This window comes from Hyperoodon ampullatus, assembly GCF_949752795.1.
Source record: "Hyperoodon ampullatus genome assembly, chromosome: 13".
Lineage (NCBI taxonomy): Eukaryota > Metazoa > Chordata > Mammalia > Artiodactyla > Ziphiidae > Hyperoodon > Hyperoodon ampullatus.
Genome location: NC_136926.1, coordinates 1,107,588 through 1,119,882, shown reverse-complemented (window position 1 = coordinate 1,119,882; position 12,295 = coordinate 1,107,588). Strand labels below are relative to the sequence as shown.

The 12,295-nt window shown below is 50.1% G+C and overlaps 1 protein-coding gene across 1 annotated transcript in view; it reads right to left on the bottom strand.

The window, feature by feature from the left end:
• POLE (DNA polymerase epsilon, catalytic subunit) overlaps positions 1-12,223 on the bottom strand; it is a gene marked incomplete at both ends in the record, with an annotated part of 52,815 nt that extends 40,592 nt beyond the window's left edge. Inside the window, 15 exons of the mRNA XM_079717648.1 lie at positions 140-352; positions 463-576; positions 670-802; positions 2,285-2,404; positions 2,569-2,654; positions 2,927-3,037; positions 3,358-3,465; positions 4,095-4,175; positions 4,302-4,443; positions 5,084-5,238; positions 5,548-5,640; positions 5,794-5,838; positions 6,269-6,349; positions 6,792-6,933; positions 12,162-12,223. Of these exons, the coding sequence (XP_079573774.1) occupies positions 140-352; positions 463-576; positions 670-802; positions 2,285-2,404; positions 2,569-2,654; positions 2,927-3,037; positions 3,358-3,465; positions 4,095-4,175; positions 4,302-4,443; positions 5,084-5,238; positions 5,548-5,640; positions 5,794-5,838; positions 6,269-6,349; positions 6,792-6,933; positions 12,162-12,223 (1,686 nt within the window). The remainder of the gene's footprint in view (positions 1-139; positions 353-462; positions 577-669; positions 803-2,284; positions 2,405-2,568; positions 2,655-2,926; positions 3,038-3,357; positions 3,466-4,094; positions 4,176-4,301; positions 4,444-5,083; positions 5,239-5,547; positions 5,641-5,793; positions 5,839-6,268; positions 6,350-6,791; positions 6,934-12,161) is intronic.
• Between the last annotated feature and the right edge of the window lie 72 nt (positions 12,224-12,295).

Genomic DNA, 12,295 nt, shown 5'->3' with positions numbered 1-12,295 from the left:
AGGCCAGACAAAGGACGGCTGGCGAGGGGCCCACGGGGCGAGGGCTTTATTTCAGCCCTTGTGGGCTGGGTCCCTCCTGGGTCCGCCCACAGCACTGGCGGGAAGAGGCCCGGCTTCAGGAGCCTCAGGAGGGGCGCACCATCCGGAACCGGCAGGGGATATCGCTGCGGAACACGCCCGACTCCAGGGCTTCCACGTGGCCACCCACGTAGGTCTCGGCGTCCAGCACGTGGCCATCATCTGTCAGCTTGCTGAACTCTGGCTCCTGCTTGTTGGGGAAGACGATGTTGGCGTGGAAGGCCTGTACCATCAGCAAGGCCTCACACAGCGTCCCGGAGCCCTTCCGCAGCACCTATGGGGGAAACGCCAGGCTTTCAGCTAAACACCAAAATCCAACAGCTGCGTCCACATCAGCTGCCTGGGACCACCCCTGGCAGGCAGCGGGCCAGGAGAGGCACTGACCTCATCGGGCTCCATGGGGATAATGGTGCACAGGGCGAATATAAAGGGGTGGACGTACTTCATGTACAGGTAGTATGTGGCCACTGCGTCTGACACTGAGTAGGTGGCCAGCATCTAAGGACAGAATATCAGAGAGTAAGGTCAATGAGACGCCCAGCAGGCCACCACCCCCAGCCGAAGGGCAACTCAGCGAGGCAGTGCACGCGCCTGGGGCTGCTCAGTGGCCATCCGGCACATGTCCTCAGGGTCCAGTTCCACGGGGTCATAGCCCAGCTTGGCTTTGGCAGCTGCTTTGAGGTTGTGGCTGCCCACAGGAAGGTAACTGTCCCTCTTCACCCACCTGGGAATGAGAAAGAGAGCAAAAGCCAGAGATGATTCTGAGATGAAGCCCAGGAACCTGTGAGAGGTTGCAAAGCTGGACACACCACAGGAAGATGCAGGGTCCTGATGGGTATCCCAAAGATCTCCAAGGCGTCACGTGGTGCAGGCCCCTTGTGAAAAGCTTTCACCCAGATCCAGTCAATTTCACAGACAAACTCACAAACAAGGAGATGCCAGAGCCAGTCCCTCCAGCCCCATGGCCTTCCTCTCAGCCTCACAGAGAAGCACAAAGGTGAGCAGGCAGGAACCTGCACCCTCTGGCCTTCTGGATCCCCTCCACAGCTTGTCCCCTCCACAGCCAGGCTCTGCCCGGCTCTGCCCTGCTCTCCCCGCCCCTCACACCCTGTTGTCAAATTCTCCTCATCCTCTCGCACCATCCATTTAGCACAGAAACACTCCAGGCCACCTCGTGCCTGTCTCCACCTCTTCCCCATGACACACACCGTTGTCTCTCTAGGACCCACGTCTTCTTACTGGCAGCATCCAATCTCACCTTCCTTGGCCTCTCTGCCCTGTGGGTCGTCCTCTCCCTCAGAAATGCCCTGCTGGGGCCTCCATGGCACTGCTGCCTCCACTGAGGGTGCCCGCTTCTCTTTTACTTCTCTTCTTGAGAATCTATCAACTATCACTTTTTTTTTTTTTTTTTTTTTTTTTTACCACATCATGGTGCCCCACAGTCTCCAGGCCCTCCATGTGGGTAGGGCTCCCAGGCCTGCTTCTACTCGGAACCCGAGCTCTGTTCTATTCCCCCATGAGCCCACCCCAAGCCCTGAGAACCAGAGTTCCCCATGCCTCCTGCACCTGTCCCCAAATCTACAGATCCCCAAGTCCTAGGCTCTCAAATATCTCTAGTCCAGCCCTCTTCACTCCTGTGCATGTTATGACCCGGCTTGTTCCTTCAATCCAAGTGCCATAACACCAGGGCTAAAGAGAAAACGCATCAATGGCTCCCCATGACCACCAAGATAAAACCCCCTCCCCACTAGGCACAGAAAGCCCACGACACCTCCTTCCACTCCAGCCTTGCCTCTCAGCACTCTGGGCCACCTTGCACACTTGTCCTCAGCCTGGACACCCCAGCCTGTCTGGACACCATGCACGAGCCTGACTACCACATCCCAACCTCGTGTGGGAAGCCAAGGTCCCTCCACGAGCTCCCATAGCACCAGGCCTCACTCTACCAGGTCTTTCTTTCTGGTCTGGTTTCCACGCCCTGAGGACCAGTGCTCAGCATGTGTTTACTGACTGAATGAATGATGAACAAACGATGAAAGACACATCCCGGGACCTGGGCAGAGGCGGCAGCCACTGTTCTCTCAGATGATGGGAGTTACTTCTTGTGGACAGGACCAGCGTGTGCGAGAAGGGAACCCTGGACCTCACTCACAGAAAGCCCTCATGAGACACTGTGACCAGCTGCCAGGTGAGCTGTGGGGCCTACCTGAGACAGTCCATGTGGATGCACTGGGGTGCTTTGTACTCCCCCTGGCTGTCCTTCTGGAACCCAATCTCCTGGTACATGCTCAGTCCATGGACCGCTGCTCTGGCCTCCACAAACGGCCTAATGACGAGAGGATGGACAAGCATGTGGGGCAGTGAGTCTCTAATTCCTACAGAGACAGGGCAGACAGCCCCCAGGGGACGCCTCACACGAGCTCCCTTCAAACGCAGTGAGGAGCCCACCACGTCACCCAGCGATGCTCCTGCTCCCCTGTTCTGACTCACCAGTCAAAAAAGTCCCCATTATAGGTGACCATGATGTTGGGTTTGGTCTCCTGGATGTGTTCGAACCATCTTTGGATTAGATGAACCTGAATTCAACAAATCTTAGCAGTCAGGATTGCTTTTACTCTCCTTCAAGCGATTTCCAGGCAGCTCTCCAAAGCTGAGGAGCAGCAACCCCACATGAGCCTGTTACTTCCAACCCAACGGGGCCTCCAGGTGAACGAGGACCAGCCACTGGGGACTGAGTCCAGCTGCTGCTATGATTAAAGGAATGCCGAGGCCTAAGAGGGTCACCAGGCCTGCCTCCCCTTCCCACTCTACCCCAAACATCAGGCAGTTTCCCAAGTGACACCTCTACCTCATCAGGCGCATTGAAGACATAGAAGGGCCCCTCATATTCTGGCTTGGGGGTGAACTCAAAATCTTCTATATCTTCTGAGACGATCTCCCTGTTGGTGATGAGGTAGCCCTGGAAAGTTCATTAGCAGTCAGTATGAGTTAGAGACACAAAGCCAAAGACCCACCTCTCACACGCAGCCCAGAAACTCTCGCTACAAAATCTCTGCAGCAACTTGAAGCGCCCTGGCTTTCCCAGGAAGAGACACGCTACCTAATCCTCAGATTTGCCTGGAAGGCAGAGCGTGGCTGGATGTCAGAACAGGTTCTGTGGACTCCACTCACTCATTATTCACAAAAAAAGTACTAACCAAGGGTGGACACTGTTCTGGTTTGGGGACCAGCTATGGTCCTTGTTCACAGAGAGCTTACGTCCCAGAAGGCACCACTCACCTGACCATCAATCATATAGGAAATCATCATAATCTGATCAGTCTCAGCATCAGGAAACTTGAGGGGCAGTTTGGTCGTCTCAATGTCAAATGCTAAAACCACAGGGTCCTGAAGGGACAAAATGTAGCATTAAGTCAGCCACAAACCAAGCTGGGCTCTGGAGACCCTGTGGTCCTCTTGACACCCACCACCTCCACCTCTACTGCCAGTTACTAAAAGCAAGAGTCAAGCTGCCGTGGGGAAAGGTTCAGGAGGAAGTGGGACTGGCATCTGGGGGATGAATGACCTACGTCCAGAATACCATGATGATATGAAAACTTAAACGTATGAGAAAATGCTAGAGTAGCTGTTCACAGGAAAAGTCTAGAATTACAGACCACCTGAGTCTCAGAGCTCTTTAAAATGCATCACTCATTTTGTCCTTTATGACAACCCTGACAGGAGATTATGATACAGAACTGACAAACCGAAAATGGAAGTCAGAGCTTTCCCTCAAACGTTCCGATCCAGCCTAGCTCAAATACTGACGTCACATGATGATGTATGTGTGCAAAGTGAAATTATACTGTCAGGTCAGAAACTGCTGAAAAAAACAACTACCCCATAATTCTTTTAAGAAGGTATTTGAGGAAAAAGCAGCAAACAAATCCTTGAATCAAATTCACCTTTCAGCGCAGAATTCACTCTCCAAAAACAACTGGAAAGTTTAGGATGGAAGAAGCGCAAGTGGTACTTACGGGTCGTTCAACGAGGTCATCGCGGCGGGCAATTTCCACTGGAGAGGCACTTCCTCGGTACCGGATATTGTACCAGTGAGCCTGCAGGACGTGTGGTGCATTAACTAAAGACTTCTACGTCTGTCCAAGGAAGTCAACTCTATGGATCTATCCTTCAATATCACCTCCTGGCTATCAGGAACTGCCCACAGGCAACAGCCCACTCACCACGTGGATCTTCAGGTCGATGGAGAGGCGGATGTGGTAGGGTACATCGTACTCTCGCATGTCCACAATGTTGTCCAACTGGTCAGCAATCTTCTTAGAGGCTTCCTCTTCATCAGTAATCACACTGCCCCCTTGTAGAACACTGCAAAATAAAGACAGCAGCTTTTTCAACTATGCTCCGCTAGGGGCTGGAGGGGGGAAGACCAGTGTCCATACAATGAAAACACTGAAGTTTTACAAGGTGGCTGAGATAATCAGGACAGGCCCTTCGTAAGGAATGGCCTTGGATGATCCCCACCCCACCAAGCAGCAGGCCACAGACACAAGGAAGTTCAGTATACTTAGGACATTCATTTTATAGGACCTAAGTTACACCCCATTTAAAAGAGCAAAGAGGGCTTCCCTGGTGGCGCAGTGGTTGAGAGTCTGCCTGCCGATGCAGGGGACACGGGTTCGTGCCCCGGTCCAGGAGGATCCCACATGCCGCGGAGCGGCTAGGCCCGTGAGCCATGGCCCCTGAGCCTGCGTGTCCGGAGCCTGTGCTCCACAACGGGAGAGGCCACAGCAGTGAGAGGCCCGCGTACCGCCAAAAAAAAAAAAAAAAAAAAAAAAAGAAAGTCTACCTAATTGCTCAAAACTGTTTCCACATTGAATGGAGCCAATCATTAAGGTAATTTTATTGCTGAGTTTTCCCACCTCCTACTCATCTTGTAAACTTAGGAAAAATGGGAAATAGTCCTTGTGGACTGACTGGCTGCTCTGCTTATGTGAATGAAGCTTACCTGGTGAGCATAGCAGTATAGGCATCACTGGTGTGGCCCTGCTCCCGGTTTTTCTTCACAGCAGGGGAGATCTCCTTCCTCACTTTGACAAGGTCCTCCACGGTGTTGAAGGACAGCTTAATGTAATTTCGTTTCAAACCAACCAAGTGATTTGGCTACAGAGTGAAGAAATGGTGCTCATGAGTTCAAAAAGAAAAAAATACTATATTGGGGAGAGAAAATAAGGCGAGACGATTCAAAGGTAAATAAATGATTTGAAGAGTTGGCAACTCCAAAGCACCTTGTTCAACTCTGCATGTGGCACCAACTATGCCACTAGAGTTCTCTAAGAGGATACAGGGACAGTCACCAAAGCCCATCATCTATACTGTCCCACAGGTGTGGAACTCGTCCTCTTCCCATCTCACCCCATGGGCAGGGTGGACCCGGCCTCATTTACCCTGAAAGGGCTGGGTGATACTCACCAAGTCCAGATCCTCTTTAGGGACAGTCTCTACTTTAGCAATTTTACCCTGAAACTTCTTAGAGAGAAAAGACGAAACTTCTCGTTCACAACCCTAAATCAGGATCAGAATGAAAGGACTTCCCATTAGTAAAATCTATTTCCTTCCTTGCTCATTTCTCTTGAAGCCTCTTTATTTCCAGTTTTGAATCCCCCCACAAAATGAGGCACAGGTCGTTTGACCTGATGCCATGAACCACAGACATACCTTTCTGGTTGCAATGTAGAAATACGGCTTATAGGGCAAGGCCACCTGCAAGAGTCACAACCCATTCAGGGGTGATGAGAAAGAAAAAAGGAAGAAAAATGAAGACAGGCTGTTTGCTGTTATGCCTGTGATATAGCCTAGCCTAGATCCAATGCATCCTTGACCTTGACATATCTTAAGAGAGACAGTGCAATAGAAAATTAGGACCTGCACATATCACAGGGGCAAGAGTCTAAGAGACACAATGCTGCTCATCTTTCAGTCTTTCTGAGCTAGCTTCTCTTAGGACATCTCAAGTGGTGACTAATGTGGCTCCAAGGGGCCCATGTCCCTAAAGGGCTTCAGGAAGCTGCACACTGCAAGCCTCCTAATCCCTCTCCTCACAGTTGCAGAGCTAACAGGACACTTGCCATTTTGAGCCCAGCTATGCCTCATTACTGAGTGGTTATTAGCTTCTAGGATGTCAAGGGCTTACCTTAAATCTGCTCCCATCATCCTGAATAAAGTAGTAATCCACTGCACTAACTAAGCGTTTATCTTCATCTAAAATCTCCGTCTACAAGAGAAGCAGTCAACATGGGCACAAAGTTATCCTCCACACAGCACAAGAGCCTTTTCCTCCTTTTCTGGGAAACTGAGCACTTTAAAAACAAAATCTTTCTCTACCCTTGCGTAAACACTACTGGCCCCATTCACAAGAACCGCATCATAACAGCCTCCAAATGGGAATTTCTGTTTCCCCCTCAACTTTGAAAGCTTTATTCTTATGGGTAATAGGGATGCCCCTTACCTCAGTCTTCCCAGTGGCCTCTTTATGACCCAAAGAAGTTAAAGAGGAAAGCAGGAGAGCTACAAACAATCCCATCTCCACCTGGATTGCCCAGACAACAGGTTCCCGCTAGGTGTCACCTACTCTTCAGACAAGGGCTATGCCACAAGGGGTGCAGCCACCTTCCTGAATGGAAGGAGGAAGATGGAGGAAAAGCACAGGTGCTTACAGGGTGCATGTTGATAAGCCAGCCTGTCTTCTCACCAGGCTCCTTGAGTCTCTCAAAACCAAACCGCAGATCCATCTTATCTGTCCACTGACTGCGCTCCAGGCGCTTGAGTGCCGAGACAGAGGCAGAGGGGCCATCGTCCCTGCGTGAAAGGAGAGAAATCCAGTCTCCGCTGATCATGACACTATCTACTCCCGCAGCCCTCAGTCTGCCTAGTGTAAGAATTTCGTTTGTGGGCTTCCCTGGTGGCGCAGTGGTTGAGGGTCTGCCTGCTAATGCAGGGGACACGGGTTCGAGCCCTGGTCTGGGAGGATCCTACGTGCCGCGGAGCAGCTAGGCCCGTGAGCCACAACTACTGAGCCTGCGCGTCTGGAGCCTGGGCTCCACAACAAGAGAGGCCGCGACAGTGAGAGGCCCGTGCACCGCGATGAAGAGTGGCCCCCGCTTGCCACAACTAGAGAAAGCCCTCGCAACACAGCAAAAATTAATTAATTAATTAATTAACTCCTACCCCCAACATCTTCTTTAAAAAAAAAAAAAAAAAAAAGAATTTCGTTTGTGACATGGTAGGAGCATCCCTGAAAAACCTCACATTTGGCAAAATAGCTCATTAAGATAACAGGACTCAGGAAAAAGATGACTGGGGCAGAACCCTCAAAACTTGTTTACCTGTGCAACCAGAACACTAATAAAAACAACAATCTTGGCTGGACACTGCTGCCTCATGGGATATTAAAAATGCACAAAGTCCAGTACTGCAATCCTGAGCTTTTATCCCAGAGAAAAGAAAAATCGTGCTCATACAAAAAACTTGCACATGAATGTTCACTGCAGCTTTGTTCATTATAGACAAAAAGTCGAAACAACCCAGATATTCTTCAACAGGTGAATAGTTAACCCATGTTATATCCTTCCCATGGAATACAATTCATTGATAACAAACTTACTGATACATACAATAACCTGGATGGGTCTCAAGGGAATTATGCTGAGTGAAAAAGCCAACTCCCCCAAATTGCATATTTTATTCCACTTATATAGCATTCTTAAAATACCAGTTAGAGATGGAGAACAGATTAGTAGCTGCCATAAATGGGGGAAGGGAAGTGGCTGTGGCTATATGAAGGTAGCACGAGGGATCCCTGGGACAGAACTGTTCTGCATCTTGATTGTGGTGGTGGTGGTGGTCATGAATACACAAAGTGCACAAAACTAAATACACACACATATGAGTGTACATGCATTGTTGTATCATGTCAATTTCCTGGTTGTGACATTGCACTCTAGTTACATCAGATGTTACCACTGGGGGAAACTGGGTTAAGGGATCTCTGTGTAATTTCTTACAACTGCATAAGAATCTACCATTATCTCAAAATAAAAAGCTGTTTCTTTCTTTCTTTATTTTTTAAATGTTAGTTCCCAAATTTAGTTTGTTTCTTGGAAAATGCAACTAACAGTATCTACCACACAGGATTTTCATGAGCATTAGAGACAATGAATGTAAAAGCACTTTGAAAAATGCCAAGTTGGCAGCACAGTATTATGTATGAAAAAAAGAATGACCAATGGAGTGGAGTCTAGTTCTACCAAAAAGGAGCAGTGATGATTAAATCACATGATGCATATGATGTGAGGATAGGATTCTTTGTAGCTGAGTGGGTGCTTGATATAGTATGTGTGATATTTACTAAAGATCAATAGAAACAGAGGGGAATATCCGTTTTTTGTCATCTACAAGGTAAAATTCTGTAATGTCAGAGTTATTTGAAATAACTTGAATGAACTAATTCATCTGTGTTTTCAAGTCATGTAATTTGAGTTGGAAAAATATTGACTGAACACTTTTCAGGTACTACCCTGTGGAAGGCACATGTAAATAAAGCACAGTACTCCTACACACACTGAGGTGGCTGCAGCACATCTGGGAAAGCGCATTTCACACTAGCAAAGTGCAACAAGGAGGTCTGCAGTGCCTGAGTGTATAGAGACAGCAGTGACCCAGGCTAGGCCATTTTCTCTTTTACCTGGTTTATAAACATTGAAAGGTAGCTTTAATTTCTACACAGCAAAGTCATTAACCATGTTTTCACAGAGCTGTTTGTTTTAAATGCAAAACATGAGAGGAGAGGTCCTGGTTTATGACTGCTGAGCACAGGAGAAAAGTGTAGCCAGCCACCTGAGATGGGAGGGAGGCCCTGGTGCAGGCGCTCAGATGAAATTTTCTTCAGAGCCAACAGTGCACATGTCTGTGCAACACTCCAGCCAAGAGCTCTTTCCTTCCCTACTGCGGATTCCAACCCCCTTGCCTAGGGAAAATTGCAAATGAGCCAATATAATCTCCACATTTTACTGATATTCTCCTGTTTACCAACTACATATGAGCAAACCGGGGTTACAGAAACTCACCTGCTGTGGCAGAATAAACTGTACCTTAAAAACACGATGTATCTTCTGGGACGCCTGAGTCTAGATGTCAGTAGAACCACACATGGATAAAAGTGGGGATATAATATTGTTCTGTGTGAGAGGAACTATCTCAACTGAGAAGGGAAATCACTTCTCAGCTCAGTACATCTGCTTCAAACTTCCCAAGCCTTTCTCTGGTTAGGATTTTGTAAATAACTCTTCATACAGATTTGATCATAAAACTTAAATTAAGTACTTGACGAAGACTTTCCACCAACAGAACTATCCAAAACTGTTCTGATTCCAGAGGTTGGGATAATCCCAAATTGTTCACAATCTTTAACTCCACAGGTGTGATCCCATCTAGACCGACCAGAGTAATTATGGCTTATCTATCTTCAAAACAGAACAATTATTTTATTAGCATTCCAACTTAAAACACAAATGCTAGGGCTTCCCAGGTGGAGCAGTGGTTAAGAATCGGCCTGCTAATGCAGGGGACACTGGTTCGAGCCCTGGTCCGGGAAGATCCCACGTGCCGCGGAGCAACTAAGCCTGTGCACCACAACTACTGAGGCCTCGTGCCACAACTACTGAAGCCCGCGTGCCTAAAGTCCGTGCTCTGCAACAAGAGAAGCCACCGCAATGAGAAGCCCGCGCACTGCAACGAAGAGTAGCCCCCGCTCTCTGCAACTAGAAAAGCCCACGAGCAGCAACAAAGACCCAACGCAGCCCTCCCCCCCCCCAAAAAAAGCTAGTCTCTTCTTTAAACTGCAGTTCTGAGATGCTGGACCCTATATATTTTTGGCAGAAGGCCTATTTATTAGCTAAGCCAACTATATTCTGCACTCCTCAAAAACGTACAGCTAAGAATCGATATCCCTTGCCTTTTTGTCTTTTTTTAATTTTATTTATTTTTGGTTGCATTGGGTCTTCATTGCTGTGCACGGGCTTTCTCTAGTCGCGGCAAGCAAGGGCTTCTCATTGCGGTGGCTTCTCTTGTGTGGACACGGGCTCTAGCTGCGCGGGCTTCCGTAGTTGTGGCACGAGGGCTCAGTAGTTGTGGCTCACGGGCTCTAGAGCGCAGGCTCAGTAGCTGTGGCACATAGGCTCAGTTGCTCCGCGACATGTGGGATCTTCCCGGACCAGGGCTCGAACCCATGTCCCCTGCGTTGGCAGGGTGATTCTTAACCATTGCACCACCAGGGAAGTCCTGCCTTTTTGTCTTAATGTAAATAAATGAACTACTTTATAAACCAGTGAGCAGAGAAAAATATGTATGTGTCTAGAGTGGTGCAGTCTAAGAAAGGAAGCAGTCTAAGAAAGCTAAATATACAAAATAGAGACCAGATTTTTTTTAAAAAGATCTGAACTAAGCCTGTGCAGAATTCATGTCTTTAATTACTGTAACACATTTCACTAGTTATTAACTTATAAACAAAAGTGGTCAGAGAGTTGCTTAAGAAAAACTCCTTTGCCTGAAGGTAGTCCTTGGGTCTATCACCTCCACTTGAAGAACAGAATGACCTATTTCAAGATTAGGATCCTTATTTTTCACAAAAGATTACAGCCACCTGTTGCAGGCAGGATAATTGACAACCCCCCCCCCCCCAGATGTCTATGTCCTAACGCAAGGAACCTGTGTTATCCTGCATGACAAAAGGGAGTCTGCAGGTGTGCTTACGTTCAGGACTTTGAGATGGGGATTATCTGGGTGGGCTCACTGCAATCAAAGGGTCCTGACGCGAGGGAGCCAGAAATCAGAGCGAGAGACTGGAGATGACAGTGTTGCTTTTGAAGGTGGAGAAAGAAGCCTCTACGAGCTACAAAGGGCAAGAGAACAGATTCTCCCCTCAAGCCTTCAGAACGAAAGAAGCCCTGCCCCATCTTGAGTTTTAGGACTTCTGACCTGAGAATACACTGGTACAGTGTAAGCCACTAAGTGGTCGTCTGTTACAGCAGCAGTGGGAAACCAACACACCACCGCACGGTATGGCTTTAAAATCTCTGGATCCACCTTCAATCAAAACCTTAGAAAAACTATTCCAGGCCCTGCTAGAGAACACAGGTAACTTCAGTCTGAGGCCCAGATCTTTACCCAGTCAAGACTGAAGTGCTACTTACGGAGGACTGCTCCCGGGCGTGCGGCTCTCTGTACTAGTAATACGTTCCTCCAAATACCCTGGGTTCTATCTTGGCATCAAGTGGTGGATTAAGTGGACTCGAAAACTGCTCACTTGGACCATACCGCCTCTCAAAACCTTTCTCAGGAGCCGCATAACTCACTTTTTACCCCGTGATAGTACAAAACCCGAACGACGGAGGCAACCGTAACAAATACAACCACCGTTACTGACTGCTTACGACAGGACAGACACTGGCCGAGCGCGGCGCCCAAAGTCCAAAGCGGCTCTTCCTACTCGGCAGCGGCGCCACACCGCGTTCAGGGACGCCGGGCCCGCGCCAGGCAGCGGGCGGGACCGGGAGGCCGACGCTGCGCGCCTCCACCGCCGCGACTCGAGCACACAACGCGCCGACCGCAGCGCGCGCCCAGAGCTTGGGCGCCGACCCGAGGTTAGGCTACACCGCGTTGGCGCGCTCCTGGCGTGGCCCCGGGCTTCTTCCCCAAGGAGAACGCGTCCGCAGCGCAGCCCCGCATGAGCCCCGCTCCGGCGCGTCCCTCCCCGCGGCCCCGCCCCCAGAGACTCCCAGTCCCCGCTGAGCCGCCGCCGGGCCGCTCGCCGAGGGCCCCGGACACGGCGCCGACAAGGCGGCACCACCGGGACGAGGGGTGGCGGCGGAGAGACGCCCGACTCTCAACCTGGAGCCCACGTCGGGCGGCCTGGGGAGCGACCCAGGCGCTCTCGCCGCTGCTCGCGGAAGCCCCGCGCGCTGAGGAGGGGGCGCTCCCGCGCCCGCCTGCCACCCGCTCCCTGCCCGGGAGGCCGGTCCACCCCTCACCGGCTGGCCTCGGCGTCCGAGCCCGGCTCCGCGCGCCGCCGCCCGCTGTTCCTCAGAACCATAGCGTCGCGCTGGCGCCAACTCCACCGCCGCAGCTTCCCTGTGAAAATTTGGCGCGCTCCCACCAACTCTCG